At 44.1% G+C, this 25,165-nt stretch overlaps 1 protein-coding gene across 2 annotated transcripts in view; it reads right to left on the minus strand.

Moving 5' to 3' along the window:
• Armh3 (armadillo-like helical domain containing 3) overlaps positions 1–25,165 on the minus strand; it is a 181,958-nt gene that overhangs the window by 93,982 nt on the left and 62,811 nt on the right. For both annotated transcript variants that reach the window (XM_087559283.1, NM_001402549.1), the window contains 1 exon segment: positions 13,494–13,582. In XM_087559283.1, coding sequence (XP_087415409.1) covers positions 13,494–13,582 — 89 coding nt within the window.

Below are 25,165 nucleotides of genomic sequence, written 5' to 3' on the forward strand. Positions count from 1 at the left end.
AAACTCTGACCCAGAATTGTTTCTGTCTAAAAGAATTGCTGGGACAAAAATGGAGAAGAGACTGAGGGAAAGGAGGTCCAGTGACAGGTCTAACTTGGGATCCATCTCAGGGGAGGCTCTAAGGCCTAACACTATTACTGATGCTATGATGTTCTTACAGACAGGAGCCTAGCATGGCTGTCCTCCAAGAGGCCAACAACCAGCTGACTAAGACAGAAGCAGATACTTCACACCGAACCTTAGACTAAAGTCAGGGACCCCTGTGGTTGAAATAGGAAAAGGCTTTTTTTTTTAAGATTTATTTACTTGGGGTTGGGGATTTAGCTCAGTGGTAGAACACTTGCCTAGCAAGCGCAAGGCCTTGGGTTCGGTCCCCAGCTCCAAAAAAAAGAACCAAAAAAAAAAAAAAAAATTTAACACAGATAAAGCTACAAAATCCTAATCTTATAAAAAAATTACTACCTTATTGTAAACTGTTCAAGGTAATTAAGTCATGCAAGTTAGTAGTCAGTCATCTTATAAATGATCAAATGTGGGGAGCGGGTGTGGCGGCAGTCCCAAGATGGCCCCCGGGACTGCAGCTAAGTCTCATGACTAGCATCTGACTTCCTCATACACCTGAAACTAGCCACGTCCATTGTGAGAGCTGCGCAGGCGCACCACTGTGCAAGATCAGGCCATGTGACATAGACCTATGAACTGAGATGACGCAGACTGGACTGAGGAGGCGGAGTTGAGGGAGGATATAAGGGAGTGTGCTCGGGGGCTGAGGAAAGGGAGAAAAAAGAAAAGATTCCTGCTTGCATGCTGTAAGGTTCCTGAATAAACTGCTTTGAGAAGAACGCTGTGCCGTTGCTCTTTTCTTCAGGTTGGAGACAGAAGTGACAATCAAACTCTTTAATGTATTCAGAACCATACTTGTAGCCATGCTGATAACTAATGTAATTAATTACAGGGGTCAGCCTTATTTAGCCTCCTGTATGTTTTCAAATTGTAACCTAAAACAAGGAGCTAGAAATGACCAAATCTATTTAGTTTAGATATAGCTAACAGACAATGATCCTCAAAACTTTTCGGAGACCCGCTGAATATGCTATTTAAAATATTTAGTGGGAAAAGCTTACAGAGTTCCCCAGATCCTAGCAGTGACCCCCCCCCCCACACCAAGGTCTCCAAAGATGATGATGATGAGACACAGAAGAATTATCTGGAGATTGCTTTAAATGTGCCAAATCCAGCCACCTGGTGACAAATCCGGTCACTGCACTGCACTGACTTCATCATTTCAGGACCCTGTGCAAACTGTGGACAAGCAGGACACTGGGAGCTGATTGCCCCATTTTCCCTAGATAAGGCAGGCCAATCCCCAAAGCTCCTACTCCACAGAACAGTTTGCTGGATCTCCTGGGCCTGGGTGGCAAAGACTAATGATGCCCTGGGACCTCTGCACCATCTGCCTAGCGTGAGTGTCTGCAGGAGAAGTCTACCCTTCTCAGTCTGATGGGGTGGACAACAAGGCCAGTGATGATGTCTCAGTGCAAAGGCAGCACCCAAGGTTTCAGCTGCCTCCTCATCGCTTCAAGTGTAACATCAGGACGCAGGCCTCACTTGCCTAGAGCTACTGCTAGGTCTAGACTCAGGTTAACGTTCTACCAGATTCTGGAAAGAGATAGATTGTTTTAGTTAAAGGGACTCACTTTACAATGACTGCTCTTTGTAATCAACAACCTGTGTCTGTTGGTAAATAACAGTAAAGTTTATGCCTGTAAGATATGAAAGTTTATGTGAGTCATAAGGACTAAAACGTGTTTTAATATATGTAAATGTGGGGTTGGGGATTTAGCTCAGTGGTAGAGCGCTTGCCTAGGAAGCGCAAGGCCCTGGGTTTGGTCCCCAGCTCCGGAAAAAAAAAAAAAAAGAACCAAAAAAAAAATATATGTAAATGCAAGTTATAAAGGTCTAAGAAAGTGTCTTAAAGTGTTTAAATACAATGTGTAAAAGTATAAGAGAGTAATTTAATACATATGCAAAAATTTAAACTATTTCAGATTTCTCTTTATGCTATTGTTATGTAATGCTTCAAAAGTTCAGAGCTTTACACTCATCAACGGAGTTCTGATAAGCTCTTATCTAGCTGGTAAGGGACTGACTACTATTATCATGATCACAAGCTCAATATTTTAAATTTCCTTTGGTTGTCTTCTAAGAATAAACTTTAGCAGTGCTTCTCTTATGCTAAGAACATCTGTCTAATCTCTACGCCCAATCTTCTGGACAGAGAAAAAGTATTCATGCCAAGGTCATTTGGGGTCCCAAGCTTTCCTATAACTGGAAGGCCTGAATATACTGTCTTTTCTACAATGTGAAGTACAGATTACAAACGTGGTAATGTTAACTAACATATCTAAAACATATCTCTTTATATGAACTTAAATTCTTATAAGCTTCAGGGGACTGGCTTGAATCCACCTCTCACAGGTCAAATGGATTTCAGATAAGCACTGTCAATCAGCAGCCTGCTTCCCCACCTGCTATTCTGCTTTTCCCTGAGGGTGGGGTATAAGCTTCAGGGGACCCAACTTCAGGGGACTCCAGCTTCAGGGGACCTGACACCCACCCGCATCAGGCCTTTGATGGCAATGGAACACACATGTACATATACACACAGAAAGATGAACACATATATAAATGAAAATAAAATCATCTTTAAAAGAAGGAAATCATGTTAGTGAAGAAGCTACTCATAAGAGTCAACAGGATGGGGGTTGGGGATTTAGCTCAGTGGTAGAGCGCTTGCCTAGCAAGCACAAGGCCCTGGGTTCAGTCCCCAGCCCCAAAAAATAAGAAAAGAAAAAAAAAAAAGTCAACAGGATGGGCTTAAGAACTAAATTTCGTGGGTTCGGTCCCCAGCTCCGAAAAAAGAACCAAAAAAAAAAGAACTAAATTTCGGGGGCTGGAGAGATGGCTCAGTGGTTAAGAGCACCGACTGCTCTTCCTGAGGTCCTGAGTTCAAATCCCAGCAACCACATGGTGGCTTACAACCATCTGTAGTGAGATCTGATGCCCTTTTCTGGTGTGTCTGAAGATAGCTACAATGTATATAATAAATAAAGATTTAAAAAAAAAAAAGAACTAAATTTCGCTTACTAGGAACGACTTGAGTAGTCAAACTCAAAGAGACAAAGTAGAATAGAAACCCCTCACTTGATGTTGTGGTACAAGCCTGTATCCCAGCAGGTAGAGGCAGAAGGATCAGAAGCTCAAGGATGGTCTCACCTACACAGGAAATTCAAAGCCAGCCTAGGCTACATGAAACTGTTTCAAAAAGAAAGAAAGAAAAAAGTCAGGGTTGGGCTCAAAGCTAACTAAGCTCTTCAGATGCCAACAATACCTTATGTATCTTAAGGGACCCTGAGTTTGACTTCTAGTCCAGCCTCTCATTTACTAGCAAAGCTCTAGATACTTGGCTCCAAACACTCCAACCCGGACCGAATGAAAAAGTCTTCCACCCTCCACAGCCACATGCACACAAGAACCGAGTTTACACCATAGATAAACTGAAGGTAAGTAGCTGCTTTGAATATACTTATTTGTTATCAGAAAGTCATTTTCTACAAGAGTCCTTGTAATCTTGGTTTCTGGGTGTTTGTCCAGAACCTGGCTCTTCTGATACTGCTGGAGGCAAGTAGCTGTCTCCTAAGTAGCTTCAGCCTCCGTTCCTTTCCAGTGAGGTGTGCACTTCGCACTGGTGTGCACAGGCACTCGCACTGTCTAGAAATACAGTGTCTAAGCTCTAGAACGCTGAGCCAAGACTATTATGGTACTGTTTTAGGTTCCCAAGTCAATACTTAAAGACAGCAGCAGCCAACCCACCGGCCAAATAGAGGGTTCAGTACCACCCCTTGAAAACCTCGCGCCTTCATAGGCTCCCATCACAAAGCAGAGAACAAGGCTCTGAACTTAATGAGCTGTCCTTAGTACTCATGTGCTCTACACAATGAGGACTTCCCCAGATTTGGTTCTATCCTCCTTTGGCTTCAGGGGGAAGGAAAGAAGATAGCAGCAAATTGTGCTGCCATGTAGGAGCAGAATGAATAATGGATACAGGAACTTGTCCAGGACCAAAATCTGTCCCCACATGGAGGGCAGACCAGGTGCAGAGAGAGAACAAGTCAGCCACAGGAAGCCACGTTGAGTGGTAGCTCAGCCTCCTTCTGCTGCCTCAGAGAAGAGAGGGAGGCTTAACTGTGAGAATTAAATGAGTGACATTTAAATAAAATTAAAGACAGGAAGGAGACAGACTCCAGTTGAGCACAAATTGGTGTCTCTACAGAAATAGGGCAGAGAGAGCTGTCTGCATGGCTTCTGTCCACAATGAAGAGGAAAGGATACAATGGGAGGCAAGAGTCTATTTTGTGGTGTGGTACGAAGCTAGGACTGGGTGCCACTGAGCTCAAATCACAGCACAGGGAGATGCATAATTTCAGTGACCAATAGACAGGCAATAACAGTATCTCACTTGCTTAAGAAAGAAGCCGAGGGGGGCTGGGGATTTAGCTCAGTGGTAGAGCGCTTACCTAGGAAGCGCAAGGCCCTGGGTTCGGTCCCCAGCTCCGAAAAAAAGAACCAAAAAAAAAAAAAAAAAAAAAAAAGAAGCCGAGGAGAAGCTAAAAATAGCACTGATATAACAAGCTAAAGCCACCAAAACCCTAGAGGCCCCATGAACTCCAGCCAATTCCAGCATCCCCGGAGAAAAGTCACCAATCACCCAAGGACACCAGCAGTGAGTGAGCAGCAGGCTCACCGTCAATCAAGATCAGTGCAGAAGGGACTGGAGAGATGGCTCAGCGGTTAAGAGCACTGACCACTCTTCCATTGGTTCTGAGTTCAATTCCCAGCACCCATATGGTGGCTCACAACCACCTGTAATGGAATCCAATGTCCTCTTCTGGTGTGTCTGAAGAGAGCAACAGTGTAAGTGTACTCATATAAATAAAATAAATATTTTTTAAAAATAGAAAGAAGGGGTTGGGGATTTAGCTCAGTGGCAGAGCGCTTGCCTAGGAAGCGCAAGGCCCTGGGTTCGGTCCCCAGCTCCGAAAAAAAGAACCAAAAAAAAAAAAAAAATAGAAAGAAATGTTACATTAAAAGAAAAAAGAATGGTGCAGAAAAGAGTAAAAAGGAAATACCTCCCAACTGAATCACTTTAAATTACACTGGATGCCGCCAAAATACAGGTTTCTAATGTGGTGCTCTGACTGTACCCCAGCACTGGAAGGTAAAGGAAGGCGTCAAGAGCTCAAGATCATTCTCAGGTACACAGTGTGTTCAAGCCTGTGCTAGATACATGAGAACACAATATTTAATTAAAAGATTAATTTTAAAAATTCATCCATTTGTCTGTGTATCTAAGCACCTCATCAACACAGCAGCAAAAGAATCCACTATAAACAAAACAGTTCCACGGCATTTGCTGGTGCTCCGAGTCTCCGGGTAAACAGAGCACACAAGTCAGTAGAACAAATCGTTCTTAAATGGAAGTCAGACTTCTCTATTTCCCTCCTATGAATGTATATCTACTAAAAAGGAAAACAATGTTCTTAGTCACTTCCCATCCTGTTTACTTGGGAGGATGCAACCTTCCAATTACCACCTACCCTCTTCTTCATCATGAATGAACTTTTAAACTGAAGTTCCCAGGCTCAGCCTGTATGAACCTCTATAATTCTAGCCAGGGGAAGCAGAGGCAAGACAGTTGCTTACCACTGAAGGAGAGCATGGGCTTGGGGTTAGCAAAACCCTGTGTCTCTAAAGTGACTAAAGAGGCCGGCTGCATACCTTTTATCTCAGCACTCAGGAGGCAGAGGATAGCCAGGGCCAAGAAAGAGATCCTGTCTCAGAAAGGGGGGAGGGGGCTGAAGGAAGGGGGCTGGAGAGAGGGAGGGAGGGAGGGAGGGAGGGGAGAGAAAGAGGGGTGGGGGTAGAACTGGTTGGATTCTCAATACCCACATGGCAGCTAGCTCACAGCCATTCCTAGCACCCATTCCAGAGGATCTGATGCCCTCTTCTGGGCTCCAGCAGTACTGCACACATGTGGTGTACAGACTTAACAAGCTGGCAAAACTCCCATACACATGAAAATAATTAAAGAGAAAATGGAAGCCCTTTTTTAAAAAAGGAAAAAAGAGAGGGAGAAAAAGAAGGAAAAAGGAGAGAGGAAGAGGGAGTATATAGAGCCTAGACTTGGGGCAACATAGGACCTCTGTGCAGCTCCCCATCACTAAGCATGCTGGGAACCACCTTCAGTACCTGCTGCTTTCCCCAGCATTATTCAACTGAGTGACAGTCAAACTCCCTCCATGAAATTTAGCACTCAGTGGAACAGATCATGTCCACACTGCATCTGCCATGGGACCAAAGGTCACTCTCTCCCAGGCTACATGAGCACCAGTGTCACATCTGTCTGGCCCAGGCAAGAGGTTAGAAGGATAACACCTTATAGAGGTCAACTCTGTGTCCTGTTAGGACTGGGAAACCAGCACAGGCACAGTAGCAAGAGCAGCTGCTCCTCTCCTCACCCTACCCATGAACTGACAAGACACTGACTGACTGGCCTGTGGACGGTAACTTCTCTTTATATAAAGAGACTTTCACAAGCAAAGAAAGGAGAAAAATAATTCCTGGCTCTTTCAGAGCTTTAGCCTCTATGTGAGAATCTTTTTCCATTTTTTCCCCTAAAACTGGATTTTCTCTGTATAGCCCTGGCTGTCCTGCAATTAATTATGTAGACCAGGCTAGCCTGCTTCTGCCTCCTGAGAGCTGGGATGCCTGCCTTCTCCTTGATTCTTATCTTTGCCTTCTGTCAAGTTTCTGAGAGAATAAAAGAGGATTCCAGATAGTTTAAGCTTTAGATTTAGTCAAATGTAATGATCTAACAAGGAAAAGAGTTCCCTACTAGTCTTTTTCTATACCATACAGACTATTCACAACTAAGCAATAGAAAATGAGGAGACACCTAAGGAACTTGCACAAAAACACTCTAAGTTTAAGAACTTGGTTACCCATGGAGGAAAGTCTGTCTTTCACACATGGACACGAAAGGAGTCTCAAGGGTGCATGCAGCTTTCTATTTTGTGATATGCTCCCCTAAATCCGCAAATATTTTAAAGTAAGTGTGGGAAATGGTTTTGTTTTTCTCTCTCACAGGTAGCTAGCTTGCTAAGAGCGAATAGTTCAGAAATCTCCCCTCATGTCCACCACCGTGCAAACCTTTCTAAGAATCTTTAATCTCCTCTGCCTCAACAGGCCTTGATGGCCTGGGACAGCTGAACCCTGGCCCTTTTCCTTTGTTTCCTTTGTTCGTTTGTTTGTTTGTTTACCTGTTTGTTACTGAGTGTGGGGGTCAGAGAACAACTTTTGAAAGCCAACTCTGTACTTGGCAGCAAGGGCTACCTGCTCAACCATCACACAGCTCACCCTCAACCTTCAATTTCTGAACTCCCTCCTCCTCCTGACTCTGAGCCCTAGAATCAATTCCATCCTTCCTGTCTCCTCTTCCTGAGTGCTGGGCTAGATAATTTTCACAAGCACACTATATTCTTTCCCACCTGAAGAACCTCTTCAAAACTAAAAGGAGGGTTGGGGATTTAGCTCAGTGGTAGAGCGCTTGCCTAGCAAGCACAAGGCCCTGAGTTCGGTCCCCAGCTCCAAAAAAAAAAAAAAAAAAAAAACTAAAAGGAGTCAGTGGCTGTCTGAGATGCTCCCTTTGGAGGAGGCCAGGGAAAGGTGTACTTGTACTATTTTGAGAGGAGGCTGGGGAAAGGTATACTTTTACTATTTTTGCAACTTCCTATAAGTCTATAATCACATCAAATTACAGTTTAAAAACAAACTAAACCAAAGGAAGCAGACAACTAAATGCTCACAGGTAAGAAACTACATTTGGGAAGGGCTGCCAAAGCCATACCTACAGTACGGCTGCCAGATAATGAAATACACCCAACAGTTCAGCCCTGAGCTGGCTGGTGGTGGCTCATGCCTTTAATCCCAGCACTCAGGAGGCAGAGGCAGGTGGATCTCTGAGTTCAAGGGTCTCCAGAGTGAGTTCCAGGACAGTCAAGGCTACACAGAGGAAACCCTGTCTTGAAAAACCAAAAGAAAAAAAAAATCGCTTCCCTGTAACACCCACAACAACATAGCTTCCAACAACAGGCTCTCAAATTGTTCCTAACCATGAAGGCACAGGTTGTGCCAGTGATGAGAGAGCCAGCTGGATCCGGAAAGCTGTGACGCTCTCTGGGTGTTCCATGGTTCCCAGTAGGTACCTAAAAGGTCAGACCATGTACCATTTCCCTTCTGCAAAGCTAAATGCTTGGGATGCTATGTAGCACAGTGAAGCTTAACAGATTGTTTTGGGGGCTTTGGGACCTTCCTTCCTGCAGGGAGTAAATGTTGCCTAGTGATCTACATCTCAGCATAGAAGTCAGGAACTCTAAGTTCCAACCATGACTGTTTGGTATCTGGCTCCGTAATCCTTTCTAAGTCACTTAACCCTTTTGTGTCTCTGCTCCTTTCCCCCCAGAATAGGGATTTAAGTTATGGCTGGCTTCTCACCCTGAGACATGGCATAGTGAAGGGGTAAGGACTTTGATCTACAGACAAATGCTGAATAGAGAATCCCAGCATAAACCCGCCTTTAAACCATGTTTTCAGACTGTGGAAACCACATATTTAGATGCAAGCTGCTTTCCCAGTGCTCCTTCTGCCTACTGTGGAAGTAAAATAAGCTGTCTCTAGGAGGCTCTGCTCAAGTAGCTCCTTCCCAACAACTGCAAGCTTCTCCTATTCTTTGGTTAATGGCTTCGAAGTCATCAGTCTCCATTCTTCACTTGGTTAAAAGTAATGCATTCATCTGTTTCTACGGAAGAAGCACACAAAGGGAGGAGAACAGGCTCTACTTCCTTGCAGCTCAATGATTCCAATAAATCTTAGTCGGGGTTGCTGTACCCAGAGATGCCGAGCAGCTCCCATCAGAAGCACTACAGCAACCACGTCTGGTCCTGCTGCTGCTGTTGTTTTAAGGTAGACGCACAACACTGTGTTGTTTTAGGTGACTGTTAATTCATTATTAGTGAAATGTCTACACTGTCATTTGTGAATCTATTACTCAAATGTTTTCTACATCCTTATTAAAAGCCATGTAGTCAGGGCTGGAGAGCTAGCTCAGTGCTTAAGAGTACTTGCTGCTCTTCCAGAAAGACCCACGTTCAGATCCCAGAACCCACACAAGACTCTAAATACATACATACATACATACATACATACATACATACATACATACATACATGGCCCAAAGTGCCATAGGGACAAACAAGAAATTAGACACAACAAAGAAAATTATCTATAGCCTCAGAAAGTTCAGAAAGAAGCTGGCTATGGTGGTGCATGCCTTTAACTGCAACACTCAGGAGGCAGAGGCAGGTGGAGTCTGAGTCTGAGACCAGCACGGTCTACACGGTGTACTCCAGGACAGCCTGGTGATATAGTAAGACCCTTTCTCAAAAAAAAAAAAAAGTGTTCAGAGAGAAGATGGTGCTAAAAGTCCACATAGATAAGGCCAGCATGATGGGTTAACAAAAAAAGCTTGACTAGACACCAGGATAGGGCCATTATTTTTTTTCCCATTTAAGATCATGGCTGAGGGGCTGGAGAGATGGCTCAGCCGTTAAAGGCTTGGCTCACAACCAAAAATATAAGATCCTGGCTGAGTCTCACAGGGTTCAGGAACTCCCTGACATTCTATGTAGCATATGAATACACAGATGTTTCATTCTGGTTTCAAAGATAAAAAACTGTGGCATCTGATCCCCAAATCTCATTTTCTGTCTTCATCAGAGATGAGTTTCAGATAAGATTTTGCTCAGAGACTGGCATTTAAAGATCATAAGAGGATTCCCAAACTGTCTACATCTAGGGGAAAACAATGGTTCCTAAAAAGAAGGGCAGAGCAGACATACAGGACTTCCTTCTTCCACAGATGTCCTCCTACACATTCAGACACCATGGCAACAGCCACTGTATAAAGAGTACAGCAGGGAGTGGGTCAGGGCTTGTGTATGTGAAGCCAACTGCAGGGAAAGGCATAAGTGGACCTGGGCCACAGTTAATACAGCTGCCATTTTCCTCTCCCACATCTGCTTCTTTGGAAATTCATTTCAGGAATTTTGGAGACTTCTGGCAATCTTCCCCCAAAACAAAGAGCAACCACAAAAATAAAAATTAACACTGAAGAAATATAGTGCCACTGAGCACCCATATTCCAAACATAGAGGCATCTGGACCCTGACTATCTTCCATAAGCTCAAAAGCTTCTGGCTGTTCAATCTAACATTACATGCCTTACACTCTTATTTATAAATAAAACTCATTTATAATTCATAACCTATACATGGGCAGCATTTATCTACACTGGTTTATTTTCCATGATGAGTTTCACACACCTCCCTCAAACCATAACTCTAGAAGCAAAGAGAGAATGAAAACATGGGCATTCCAACATGAGGGTAGTGGCAGCCAAGGAGTGGGTGGATCCAACACAGCCACACTGTACTCACTGGATGCGCTGTTACACATTACCATGGGCTCTCACTGCACTGGCTGGAGCACTGTGTTCTGCAGCTTTCCGTAACACCTGCTGCTCCTCACCTCATGGTATACGCCATGTATGAACACACAGAAGCAGGGTTAGAGGAGAGCTCACTCCGTCACTACAAGTGAAGAAGGGCTCAGAAGGTAAAGGCGCTCGCCACCAAGCCTGACAACTTGAGCTTTATCCCTGGGTTCCAAATGGCAGAAGGTGACAGATGACTCCAGTAAGTTGTCCTGTCATCTTCACAAACATGGGTAACGTGCACACATAATCAATCAATCAATAAATAAATGTGATACTAACCTCACAAAGCACAAACATCTATGCCTTAGAAACAAGCAGTCACTAATGGTGCTCCTCCATAACTCCCTTTAACACACAAACGACAGTTGAACATTAATCAAGACAGCAAGTGATCACCGAGCAGAATACAACAGAAAGTTCTCAAAGACATAAAGTCAACCAATCAACACAGGATAAAGAATAGTTTTTTTCTTTACTAATTAAACTGATCACTGCTAGGCCTCCTTCAGTTATAGTTACGCCTACGGGGAAGTCTAGCACTTGGGAGGCAGAGGCAGGCAGGGGTGATGGCCTCCTCCATCTTAAGATCAGAAGTCATCCTGTTACAAAATAAAGTCATCCCTGTTCTGTCAATCCCATTTTCTCCTATGTTCCATGCTGTTCTTTCAAACCCTGCTTTAAGGAAACAGCCCTGTGTGACAGGGAGTAAAACTTGCTTACTTCCAATAAAAGAATTTGCGTAATGGTCTTTACTCTCCTTCAATGGGATTAACAGCAGATCTCTGAGTTCAAGGCCAGACTGGTCTACAGAGCAAAGCACAGAGAAACCATGGCTATACAGAGGAACCCTGTCTCGAAAAATAAATAAATAAATAAATAGTAAACAAACAAATAAAAAGAAAACGGTGATTGGAAATATGACACAGAAGCAGAACAGTCGGAAGCCTGAGAGGCCTGAGGAAAACACAGCAGGGCAGAGTAGAGAGCAGCAGGCAGCACACAGTGGGACAGGGGATGAGGGAAGAGGGACCAGCTAACTGGTCCACAGGGGCCAGGGCAAAAATGACCAAAAAAAGAAAGAATAAAACTATATGAGAGCCAGAAGCCGTAGACAACTGCTGTTCCACAGAATCCTAAACACTACCTGAAACATGGTCTCACGGCAGTCTCTAACCACAGGCATGTGTTCTACGTCCTACACCTGCCCCAAGTACACGAGTCTGTACTGTTTTCATTTCCTTTTACATTCTAGGCTTTCAGAGCTCTATAATTATATTACTACTCTATGTGGTGCACATGCCTATAACTCCAGCATCTGGGAGGCTGAGACAGGGAGACGGCCTTGAGTTCAGGGCTACAGAGCAAGACTCAGTCTCAAACAACACACACAAATCTCTTTCAATATCTCTTCTAGCACACCCTCAACCTCAAACCCTCCGACTATATTCTTCTGTCCTAAAACTCAGACTAAAATTGCCGCTGTCGCCCCATTGGTATGGCTCTCCTGCCCTCCCCTTTACTGTCATACACAGTAACTGCTGAAAAACTTGCTAATCCATTAATTAAAGATCTCTACTTCCCATTATGGAGGACTAAATTTAGAAAGCCAAATTAAGCTGGGAGGAAAGCATGTGTCACAATAAGGGAGATGAATTCCACAGAAGGGGCTGGGCTCCTGGCCTGTATCTTACAGAGCCCCTGACACTAACATGTTCTCCTCTGCTCAGCAAACAGAGACACATCCCACCGGAGGGCAGCCACTCATCACTGTAATCATCTGGAGAAAACTATTATCCCATCAGGTCACAAAAGCCACAGGACATCAGCAAGCAACTGCCTCAGAGGACAATCTTTGCTTTCCCAAACCTCCAATTTAGTCACACAAAAGAAATGGTGACAAGCCTAGCATTAACTGTGCCCTCAGAGAAGAGCCACTTCCCGCCTGCAGGGGTGGCAGTGACTTTACTGGGTTACCAAATGGATATAAAGACAAAAGTAAACATTGTAATTTTCTGTTTTGTCTCTGGCACAGGGGGAGTGGTACCATCTACACAGTCTGTAAACAGTAATAATGCCAGATGTAACAAAAGAACAGGGTTCCCCCCATCTCTCCGCCCCCATCTCCATCCGCCTAATGCCCTTCCTTCTGAGATTACTCATCTTGAGGAAACACACAGCAGCTTCCCTATAGTCCATATGCTGCTACCAAATGGAAGTGGGTGAGAATCCAAGTTTGCACTGATTCCTCCTTGCTGTTACACAAAGCCATAATAACTGAGATTCAAGACACTTTTGTTTGGTTGGTTTGTTTCTTAAGACAGGGCACCAGATGGCCTGGAATTCACTATGTATCCCAGGCTGGCCTAGAACTCAGAAAGATCCACTTGCCTCTCCCTTCAGTGCTGAGAATTCAGGTTTGTACCATTACGCCTGGCTAACAAGTTATACCCCTTCTTGAAATTTTTTCTTTTCCCTTTTTTCTCACTGCTTAGGGTCAAACCCAGGGCCTTATGCTTACGAGGCAAGCACTCTACACAAGCTAATAGTTTAGGCTGAGAACGCAAGGAACCGTCAACTGTTTCTAAAGGCTGACAGACAGACAAGACACAGGGAAGGAGAAGGAACAGGAAAGCAAGTATGGACCACACAGCATACTGAAGTCTAGACTCAAATAAGACTGAAATGTTAAAAATAGATAGTATACGTGAAAACAGAATATTCTAGGAAACTGAGGCTAAACGGGCTACTAACAGTCTGAGCCTGAGCCTAGGGATCCACAGAACACACAGAGGAAGAGGACGAACTGGAGAAGGAACGTTACCTGACCAGAGTTCCCGCCAGGTGTAATGCAGGCGAACTCTACACTTCTTCTGGTAACACAGCAGTTTGTGCACTACTTGGACACACCGCCTGCAATGCAAAGAAAACCGGACGAGCTTCAGAATCCAGCACAGCTCCCCGTACTCTTCCTGTAGGGAGGCAGCTTTGCTGGGGTCACTAAGACTGAGGTTAAAAAAATAAATTAATTAAAAAAAAAAGATAATCCTATTGAATTTCCTGTCAGTCTCTTTCACACCCTCAAACCGACTCCCCAATTCCCCAACCACCACACACACAATTTGTGCTATCAATGGGGCTACAGTCTCTTAGAGGTCTGTACACTGAAGGGGCTCTCAATGGCTCTTCCAGAAGACCTGGGTTCAGTTCCCAGCACCCACATGGCAGCTCACTACTGTCTGTAAGTCTGGTTCCAAGGGATCCAACATCTTCTGGCTTCTCTAGATACCAGGCATATATGTGCTATGCAAAGTACATGCAGGCAAAACACCCATACACATGAAACGTTTTTAATTAAAAAAATTTTAAAAGAGGAATGGATTGAATATAAAAAAATTAAAGACATTAAGACTCTAGATCAAATTCAGTTTTAAGAGATGGCTCAGCAGGTTCCAGGATCTTCCAAAGGCTTCAACAGAATCCTAGTACCTACACAGAGCAGCTTAGAGTTACCTGGGACTCCAGCTCCAGGACCTGACACTTTCTGGCCTCTAAAGGCACAGCAAGTTCCAGGCCAACATGAATGGAAACAAACACCAGCCTAGGGATGCCAGAAGCACACACAAATCCAGCTCCTTAGCTGCACAAACCAAGGAATTAGCTGCAAGTGCTGCAGCAGCCACAGAGGCCAACAGCCCAGTCACCAGTCTCTCCAGTTACACATGTCACAACAACACACTGTAACAGCCCAGTCACCAGTCACCAGTCTCTTCAGTTACACACATCACAACAAGTGTCACAGTGCAGTCACCGGACTCTTCAGTTATACACATCACAACAACACAATGTTTCATTTGCTGTTTTGAGACAGGATCTCATGTAGTACAAATTCGCCTCCAACTTAATATGATAGCTAAGAATGACCTTGAACTCTTGATCTTCCTGGCTTCACTTCCCACGCACTGGTATTTGTTTTGTGGAGGTGCTAGAGATCAAACCCAGAACTTCATGCATGCTAGGCAACTCTTCTACCAAATGAACTATATCCCCAGCCTGTTTTGTTTTGTTGAAACAGAGTTTCATGTAGCCCAGACTACCCTTGAACTTGAAATGGAGCCAGGGCTAATGAGGCAGGGAAAAAATATAGGAAAAAATTATGAGGACACGGAAAGACAATCTCTCACTCCACTCACCCCGGCTGAGAAGCAAGAGGTTACTGACACAGATAATTCTAAAACAGCAATGAACCAAGACTAAGGCCTGACTATGTATGACCTTGGGTAGGACCATATTCCATCCCACATGTTTCTGGGGGTCTCAAAATTAATTTTGTTTCAGTAGAGATGTCCTAACTCTGCACTACATCCCTGTATTCTAGAAATGATTTTATTCACATAGCATCTCATTTATATTTCTGGCAACCCTCTCAAGAAAATTGTTTCAAAAGCCATCAAACAGTCCAGCTGGCTACTCTGAGTTACAAAGGCTATCTCCTGGGGACACACACACCCATGCTTTCAAGTCTTTAACTTCTTGCCCAATATTTGCTCTTAAATCTTGGGCTTAATATCTATTTTATAAAAAATATTTCCAGACGCTGGGGCTGAATTGCCTAGCTTGCCTAACATGAGTGCAGCCTAGTTCAATCCTGTGTACTGTATACACTGGACACACTGGCAAGCATCTGTAACCGAAGCACTGTGTAGGTGGAGCAGAAGGATGCCAAGTAATGAACTTTAGCTTACATAATGAGTAACAAACACCCTTCATTGGGTTTGTATTGCTATGTGATTAGGCACTTTAATTCCTCTTGCTCTGTGGTTCTCAACTTTCCAAACTCTTCAACCCTTTCATTCAGTTCCTCATGTTGTGGTAACTCCCAATCATAAAATTATTTTCATGACTACTTCATATCTGTAATTTTGCTACTGTTTGAACTGTTATGTAAATGTTTGTGATTTCTGGTGGTTTAGGCAACCCCAGTAAAAGGGCCATCTGACTCTTAAAGGAGTCATCACAAGCCACAGGTTGAGAGCTACTGTTTGAGCTGGTCTCTCTGGCTTTTACCTCTCAGAGCACAGTTAGCACTGTTTTTTTCTGTTTCTTTGAGAAAGAGTCTCACAGTGTAGCGTTGGTTGCCCTGGAACTCATTATGTAGACTTTCAAATTCACAGATATCCTCCTGCCTCTGCCTCTGCCTCTGCCTCTGCCTCTGCCTCTGCCTCTGCCTCTGCCTCTGCCTCTGCCTCTGCCTCTGCCTCTGCCTCTGCCTCTGCCTCTGCCTCTGCCTCTGCCTCTCAGGTGCTTGGATTAAAAGTGTGAACCATCATTCCAGGTCCTCTTTTTTTTTTTTTTTCCTCTGCTTATTTCTCCTTTACAAAGAGGGTCAAGAAATGACCCAAAGTGGGTTTGGACCAACCTCGGATACATGAGATCCTGCCTCAAAACAAAACTACCAACAACAATAATAATAACAAAGGAGGCAGGGAACAAAAGGAAAGAAAGAAGGAAGGAAGGAAGGAGGGAAGGAGGGAAGGAGGGAGGGAGGGAAGGAGGGAGGGAGGGAGGGAGGGAGGGAGGGAGGGAAGGAGGGAAGGAATTTTACTAAACTCCAAATCTACTACATATAGGCTTGTCTTGAAATTCTTCTCTATAAGGAAGAAAAAAATATGATCTTGCCTGAACTGAGGTCCCTAATGGATTAGGGGAAGTCTCCAGGCTGCTTCAAGTGACGTCATGTTTTTATCTGATTGCTGCAGGAGGGTCTGCTCATGGCCCAGGCTGGCCTTCACCTTTCCTAAACCTAGGGTTATAGGTACAGGCCACTGTCCCAGCTCAAGCCAGTGCTTTGTATCACCCATTCACCAAACACTGGTTGAACTGCTACTTAAATCCTGCTGTGCTTATGTTCTAAGGTTCTTAGCACACTTGTGCCAGGTAACCCATTGGTTTTAAGCAAATTGAAAAGTTCCTTTCTGTGAGAACTGTTCCACAGAGAGAAAGTGAAAGCAGAACCAAATAAGCAAGGCAAAACAGCACTGCAGGAAGTGGCCTTGCCCATCTCCTTTGATTTACTGAAGCTTTCTAATATATTCAAGGCCACTTCAACTGAATGGCAGCTTCAAGTAGAGGATACTTCCTGAGGTAGGTGCTGTGCCCTTAATATAAGGCAAGGATGCCTGGGACACCAATTGCACTGCCCTGTGGGTACCAATCTGCTACTGAATAAGCTACCTTAAGGGTAGCTACTCTAGGGGCCTCTATCGAAGGTGAAAACAGAAAGAACACTAACCGACCTCCCTGAGAGGTGAGAGCCAGAGACAGGCTAAAGGACACAGCAAAGACACACACATTGTGTGCTTGCTCACTCCGTATGTAGACTGACGGCCAGAGTTAAGCCAGCTATGGTGGCACATGCCAGTAATCAAGGTCAGCCTGGACTACACAGAAAACACTAGGCGTGGGACTAAACAGCTGTTTCAGCAGATTCAGGTTTAAATCCCAGCAACCACATGGCAGCTAACATTCATTTCTAACTCGAGTTCCCAGAGGTCCAATTCCCCCTTCTGGCCTTCTTGGGCACTAAGTGCACATACATGCAGGTGAAACACATAAAATAAAATGTTTTTACAAGAAAATATTACACCGTCCAAAGCTACGCTGCAAGACTTCTGTCTCAAGACGACAAGCCATCAGGCCAGGGAGATGGCTCAGCAGATAAAGGCTCTTCTCACACAGGCCTGGTAACCCGAGCTTCAACCCTGGACCCAGGAGAGAAACCCTGGATGCAATGGCACACATGAACACAAGCTGCTATGAGGAGAAGACAGAATCACCCAGAGCCTGGCGAGCCAGTACAGTACAGCAGAAACAATAGAGACATTCTGCCTCATCAAGGCAGGAGAACCAACTTCTTACATGAATGGCTGATTTTTTTATGTTCACCATAACACACACACACACACACACACACACACACACACACACACACACGAGTCAGCAATCACAAAAAATAAAAGGTAAAATATAAATTAATATACACAACAACAAATTTTAAATATTTTTCTCTTACCCTCAAGAAAAAAAAATGTACTGAAACTGCCTACCAAGTGATACAAATTTCAAACAAAGTATCCTTCCGGTTTCTAAGTCATTTCCTTGTTTTCTAGAGATGATGGCACGGTCTCATTTGGTGTGGCTGGCATCTGCCAACTCATTTGAGTCAATCTTAAAAAATTAGTCTAAAACATTACCCAACCTGTAAAGCTTCTATTGATTTCTCCCTAGAACTTACAGTGATTAGGTCCCAGTTGCTAAAGTTATGTTGCAGCCAACAAGGATAGCTGGAGGCCACCTGTCTGAGACCACCCATGTGGGCTGGTCCTTGGCAAACACACGCCTTAGCTGTTGTGGACAGTGACCACACTGAGCTACTCCAGGGTAGCTCCTTGCTGACATGCTTCCTCAGCGCCTAGCCATGCCCCTGCTGCTCTCTGCCTTACTTACGGGGTGCACACCTCACTCCAGCTCTGCTCCTAGGCTCTCTCGCTGTCTCCAGTCACCCAACAGGTGCTCTGTCAGCCTTGTGCTCACAATTACTCACACTATAGAGGTTTTTTTTTTTTTTTAAGAGCTGGGGACCGAACCCAGAGCCTTGCGCTTGCTAGGCAATCGCTCTACCACTGAGCTAAATCCCCAACCCCTATGACTCACACTATAATGGTACCAAGCACAATGATATTTTTAACAAGTGGCAGGTGCCAAGGGAGACAAAGTACATTATGATCCCAGCACTCAGAAAGCTGAGGCAGGAAGCTGGACAGTTTGAGGCCAGCCTGGGTTACATTACAAGACTGTCTAAAAAAGAAAAGAAACAAAAACAAATTTAACAACTGTTACATCCTTAAAAATACACACTGGCAGAATGACTCCAGATTTACTGCTTCTTGGGGTAGCTCCCTCATGCACACAGTGGTTTCCTATTCTAAGAAAAGACAGCCCTGCCTTCTCCTGATTTTCCCTTTCTCCTGTACCTTTTGTAGACCCTGTCTCAAAAAAGAAGTGGGGTAGGCTTGAGTTTTCCATGTAAGAGTAATTTTGAAGAGTTTCTTTTCCTGGATTCCCTTCTCCTCCCTCTCCAATGCTGTGGTAAGCAGAGGAGTGACAAGAACACAGCAGACCAAGGGCTGGTTGCTTGGTTAGCTTGGGGTTTTCTCCTACCACTTCCTGCTCGCAGTGAGACTGTCACCCCTTGGACAAGCAGCTTTCCCCATTACTCAGTACATATAGTGCTCACACAAAGAAGCTTGCCCACTGCTGACCCAGATTCTGTACTCCATATTTCTTCACACTTCACCATGAGGATTATAAACTTGTCTAAAATGGTAAGAATTCATTTTGCTTTCTGCTCCTCCTTGGCCACATGCTGCTGAGAGGCCATACATAATGAGAAGTGGGAGCAGCAGCCTGGCCTGCTGCCCAGCCGGGAGCAGACACGTTCACCTAAAAAGGACTTGATGCTCCAAATACCAAACTGAAAAAGGAAATGGGGAAGAAAATCTGGACCATATCCATGGATACAGGCTTGGAGAAAGTAAATCCACACGAGGGTGGGTTTCCTTCTGCCTAAGCTTCTTCTCATCATCTTCACCACTCTTAACCTCAGTACACTCAAGGAGGAAGCAGGTGGAGAAAAGGCAAACTGCAGAGAAAGCAAAGCCATGGAGAAGACTTCCTGGGGCACAGGTATTCCTAACTGTGGAAGGAATAAGCACAGGTTAGCATGGAGAGTGGGTCAAGAACATGCACTGTAAGCCAGGTAAAAGGTTGGGTGGACAGATGCGGCGTCCTTTAACTCTACGGTTGTAAGCATAGGTCCGTCCAAGCACTCTTCCACTGTCCACGTTCTCTCAGGCAATCTTTCCTTCCACTCTCACCTTTCCTCCTGTACCCTGCTCTCTAACCGTCCAAGCCCATCTACTCCTCTCCAAACACTGCACTGAGAAGCTACTGCAATCCTGAACTGTGTGCCGATCCCTACCTGGAATGCTCTTTCCTACTCATCCACATAGAAAACTCCCAAGGTCTTTTCATGGATTAGGTGGAATGGAAGGAACCTATTCTGGGGTTCTATCAACATGGTCACTCTGTATCTTTCCGTTGTTCCTTATCACCAAAAAAAAAAAAAAAAAAAAAAAAAAAAAAAAAAAAAAAAAAAAAAAAAAAGCTGAGAGTGCAAACTAAGATCAGGGGAAATGAGGGTTGGAGAGGTGGCCCAGTGGTTAGGAGCACTGACTGCTCTTCCAGAGGTCCTGAGTTCAAATCCCAGCAACCACATGGTGGCTCACAACCACCCGTAATGGAATCCGATGCCCTCTTCTGGTGTGTCTGAAGACAGCTACAGTGTACTCATATGCAAAATAAATAAATAAATCTTAAAAAAAAGATCAGGAGAAATGAATTTGAATCTTGCTCATACAACTCACTAGCCATGAAGCTGAGGTACCAGCTTGCCATACGATTACTGGCAATCCTAGCCCCCTAGAACTCACAATTCTTCGTCACAAATAAAACAATTTATAAGGAAATGTGTTCCTTGTAGAGTCCAGTGTCAGAGTGCTAGCATTTAAGAAGGGGAATCTTCCACGCACCATTCACAATGGAAGGTGGAAGGAAAAAGGACAGTAAGCTCACACACAGCTGTGCACACAAACGTGTGCAAAGGGCTGAAGATGTGTAGGGAACGAAGAGAGGGTGTGAGTAACTGGGGTCACAACCTCTAGCCCTTTTTTAGTTGATACTAATCCACTCATGAGTGGTGTCTTCATGATCTAAATGCCTCTCATTAGGGCCTATATCCCTACACTGTGTCCTGGAGATTAATTTCCAACATAGGATTTGGAAGAGACAATCAAACAATAGCACCCTGGCATAATCCTTCCCACATTATATCCATGTGACCGAAAGAAATGCAGAACACTTGGTATTCAGTTATAACAGACACTGTATCTTCCATCTCGGGCTCCACACTCCTCCTTTCTCTATTGGATTACTCGCTGTGAGGAAAGCTAACTGCATGTAAACAACCTAAACAGAGAGTCAGGGGAAGAACAGGATTGTACCAGCAAGATGGCTCAACAAGTAAAAATGCCTGCCACCGAGTCTGAGATACTAAGTTTGATGCCCCAAACAGTCCTCTGACACACACACACACACACACACACACACACACACACACACACACACACAAAACATCATTAAAAAACCAAGGCTTACCAACAGCTATTACATGAACACCAAAGCAAGTTCTCCAGCCCCAGGACTTCATTGAGCGTCAGCCCCACCTAGCACTTTTTTCTACGGCCTTCTGAGCCCAGTACAGCTGAGGCGGATTGGTGTGCCTGGGCTATACAGCAAGCTCCAGCCCAGGGCAGGGTCAGTTGGTAGAGGGTCTGCCTCTGTGCACAAAGGCCTGGGCCCATCCCTAGCACTACATAAAACCAAGCCTGGTAGCATGTGTGATCCCAGCATTCTGCACATAGAAGCAAAAGACCAGGAGCTCAGGGATGGCCTTAGATCCGTAGCAAATGCCAGCCTGTGACACATGAGAATCAGTCTGAAAGAAATAAATTATCGACCCATGAGAGGTCTCAGGTTAAAAATATCCGGGTGTGGGGTTGGGGATTTAGCTCAGTGGTAGAGCGCTTGCCTAGCAAGCGCAAGGCCCTGGGTTCGGTCCCCAGCTCCGAAAAAAAGAAAAAGAAAAAAAAAAAAATATCCGGGTGAACGTTTCCACAGAAAATATAAAATTATGAATATTGATCTTAAACTACTAGGTTCTAGAGTACTTTGGTACACTAATAATGCATTTGTGAAGGACACTGACAGCTCAACATTTATAGGAAAAAAATTTAGAGTTAGGTCTGGTGGTGCCCATTTTTTTTTTTTTTAATTAACTTGAGTATTTCTTATATACATTTCGAGTGTTATTCCCTTTCCCGGTATCCGGGCAAACATCCCCCTCCCCCCTCCCCTTCCTTATGGGTGTTCCCCTCCCAACCCTCCCCCCATTGCCGCCCTCCCCCCACCAGTCTAGTTCACTGGGGGTTCAGTCTTAGCAGGACCCAGGGCTTCCCCTTCCACTGGTGCTCTTACTAGGATATTCATTGCTACCTATGAGGTCAGAGTCCAGGGTCAGTCCATGTATAGTCTTTAGGTAGTGGCTTAGTCCCTGGAAGCTCTGGTTGCTTGGCATTGTTGTACATATGGGGTCTCGAGCCCCTTCAAGCTCTTCCAGTTCTTTCTCTGATTCCTTCAACGGGGGTCCTATTCTCAGTTCAGTGGTTTGCTGCTGGCATTCGCCTCTGTATTTGCTGTATTCTGGCTGTGTCTCTCAGGAGCGATCTACATCCAGCTCCTGTCGGTCTGCACTTCTTTGCTTCATCCATCTTGTCTAATTGGGTGGCTGTATATGTATGGGCCACATGTGGGGCAGGCTCTGAATGGGTGTTCCTTCAGTCTCTGTTTTAATCTTTGCCTCTCTCTTCCCTGCCAAGGGTATTCTTGTTCCCCTTTTAAAGAAGGAGTGAAGCATTCACATTTTGATCATCCGTCTTGAGTTTCATTTGTTCTAGGCATCTAGGGTAGTTCAAGCATTTGGGCTAATAGCCACTTATCAATGAGTGCATACCATGTATGTCTTTCTGTGATTGGGTTAGCTCACTCAGGATGATATTTTCCAGTTCCCTCCATTTGCCTATGAATTTCATAAAGTCATTGTTTTGATAGCTGAGTAATATTCCATTGTGTAGATGTACCACATTTTCTGTATCCATTCCTCTGTTGAAGGGCATCTGGGTTCTTTCCAGCTTCTGGCTATTATAAATAAGGCTGCAATGAACATAGTGGAGCACGTGTCTTTTTTATATGTTGGGGCATCTTTTGGGTATATGCCCAAGAGAGGTATAGCTGGATCCTCAGGCAGTTCAATGTCCAATTTTCTGAGGATCCTCCAGACTGATTTCCAGAATGGTTGGACCAGTATGCAATCCCACCAACAATGGAGGAGTGTTCCTCTTTCTCCACATCCTCGCCAGCATCTGTTGTCCCCTGAGTTTTTGATCTTAGTCATTCTCACTGGTGTGAGATGAAATCTCAGGGTTGTTTTGATTTGCATTTCCCTTATGACTAAAGATGTTGAACATTTCTTTAGGTGTTTCTCAGCCATTCGGCATTCCTCAGCTGTGAATTCTTTGTTTAGCTCTGAACCCCATTTTTTAATAGGGTTATTTGTTTCCCTGCGGTCTAACTTCTTGAGTTCTTTGTATATTTTGGATATAAGGCCTCTATCTGTTGTAGGATTGGTAAAGATCTTTTCCCAATCTGGTGGTTGCCGTTTTGTCCTAACCACAGTGTCCTTTGCCTTACAGAAGCTTTGCAGTTTTATGAGATCCCATTTGTCGATTCTTGATCTTCGTAAGCCATTGGTGTTTTGTTTAGGAAATTTTTTCCAGTGCCCATGTGTTCCAGATGCTTCCCTAGTTTTTCTTCTATTAGTTTGAGTGTATCTGGTTTGATGTGGAGGTCCTTGATCCACTTGGACTTTAGCTTTGTACCTGGTGATAAGCATGGATCGATCTGCATTCTTCTACATGTTGACCTCCGGTTGAACCAGCACCATTTGCTGAAAATGCTATCTTTTTTCCATTTGATGGTTTTGGCTCCTTTGTCAAAAATCAAGTGACCGTAGGTGTGTGGGTTCATTTCTGGGTCTTCAATTCTATTCCATTGGTCTATCTGCCTGTCTCTGTACCAATACCATGCAGTTTTTATCACTATTGCTCTGTAATACTGCTTGAGTTCAGGGATAGTGATTCCCCCTGAAGTCCTTTTATCGTTGAGGAAAGCTTTAGCTATCCTGGGTTTTTTGTTATTCCAGATGAATTTGCAAATTGTTCTGTCTAACTCTTTGAAGAATTGGATTGGTATTTTGATGGGGATTGCATTGAATCTGTAGATTGCTTTTGGTAAAATGGCCATTTTTACTATACTAATCCTGCCAACCCATGAGCATGTGAGATCTTTCCATCTTCTGAGGTCTTCTTCAATTTCCTTCTTCAGTGTCTTGAAGTTCTTATTGTACAGATCTTTTACTTGCTTTGTTAAAGTCACACCAAGGTACTTTATATTATTTGGGTCTATTATGAAGGGTGTCGTTTCCCTAATTTCTTTCTCGGCTTGTTTCTCTTTTGTATAGAGGAAGGCAACTGCACCTTTAATCCTAGCACTCAGGAGGCAGAGAGACAGATACATCACTGAGTTTGAGGTTAGCCTGGTCTATGGAGGGAGTTTCAGGACAGCCTGGGCAACACAAAACAAAAACAAAAACAAAACACGTGTTTTGGGCTAGCAGGATGGAGCACGCCTGTAATCACAGCACTTGGGAGATAGAAACAGAAAAAAAAAGTAAAAGCCATTCTTATCTACATAGAGGATTCAAGACCATCCTAGCTTGGAACCCATTTTAAAAACAAACCGAGGTGGGGGACTGGAATAATGCACCATCATGCCTAGCTTGTTTTTGTTTTGTTTTGTTTTAGATTTTTTTATTGAATATTTTTTAATTGGATTTTTTAAATTTACATTTCAAATGTTATTCCCTTTCCCGGTTTCCTGGACATAAGCCCCCTATCCTATAAAGCGGATATTTTAAATTAGAATATACCCGGGATTGTGATCCACGCCTGTAATCCTAGTACTTAAGGCTGAAGCAGAAGGATCACCAGTTAGAAGGTAGCCTGGAGGGCTGGAGAGATGGCTCAGCGGTTAAGAGCACCTGACTGCTCTTCCAGAGGTCATGAGTTCAATTCCCAGCAACCACATGGTGGCTCACAACCATCTGTAAAGAGATCCGATGCCCTCTTCTGGAGTATCTGAAGACAGCTACAGTGTATTTATATATAATAAATGAATTAAAAAAAAAAAAAAAGAAGAAGGTAGCCTGGTTTACATAGCAAGTTCTAGGTTAACTTGAGCTAAATAGCAAGACTCTGACTCAAACAACAGCACAAATTAATAACAATTTTTAAAAAATATATGGTAGGGGGTTGGAAAGATGGTTCAGAGGAGAAAGACATTTGCCACCAAGCCTGACAACTGAGTTCAATCCCAGGGGCCTACCTGGTAGGAAATCATGCACATAAAAAGTAATAATAAACAGAGTTGGCAGTGGTGGTGCAGGCCTTTAATCCCAGCACTTGAGAGGCAGAGGCAGGCGGATCTCTGTGAGTTCAAAGCCAGCCTCGTCTACAGAGTGAGCTCAAGGACAGCCAGCTCTACATAGCAAGACCCTGTCTTAAGGAAGGAAGGAAGGAAAAAATTTAAAAACAATAAAGGAGAAATGAAAAGAAGAAAAAGTCAGAAAGTCTATACTAAAAATATATTTAATCCCTAAGGTACTGGTTGGTGTTCACAGACTCCATCTAAAATAAGCTGAAA

The sequence above is a fragment of the Rattus norvegicus genome, chromosome 1, assembly GCF_021556685.1.
Source record: "Rattus norvegicus strain SHRSP/BbbUtx chromosome 1, alternate assembly SHRSP_T2T, whole genome shotgun sequence".
NCBI classification, from domain to species: domain Eukaryota; kingdom Metazoa; phylum Chordata; class Mammalia; order Rodentia; family Muridae; genus Rattus; species Rattus norvegicus.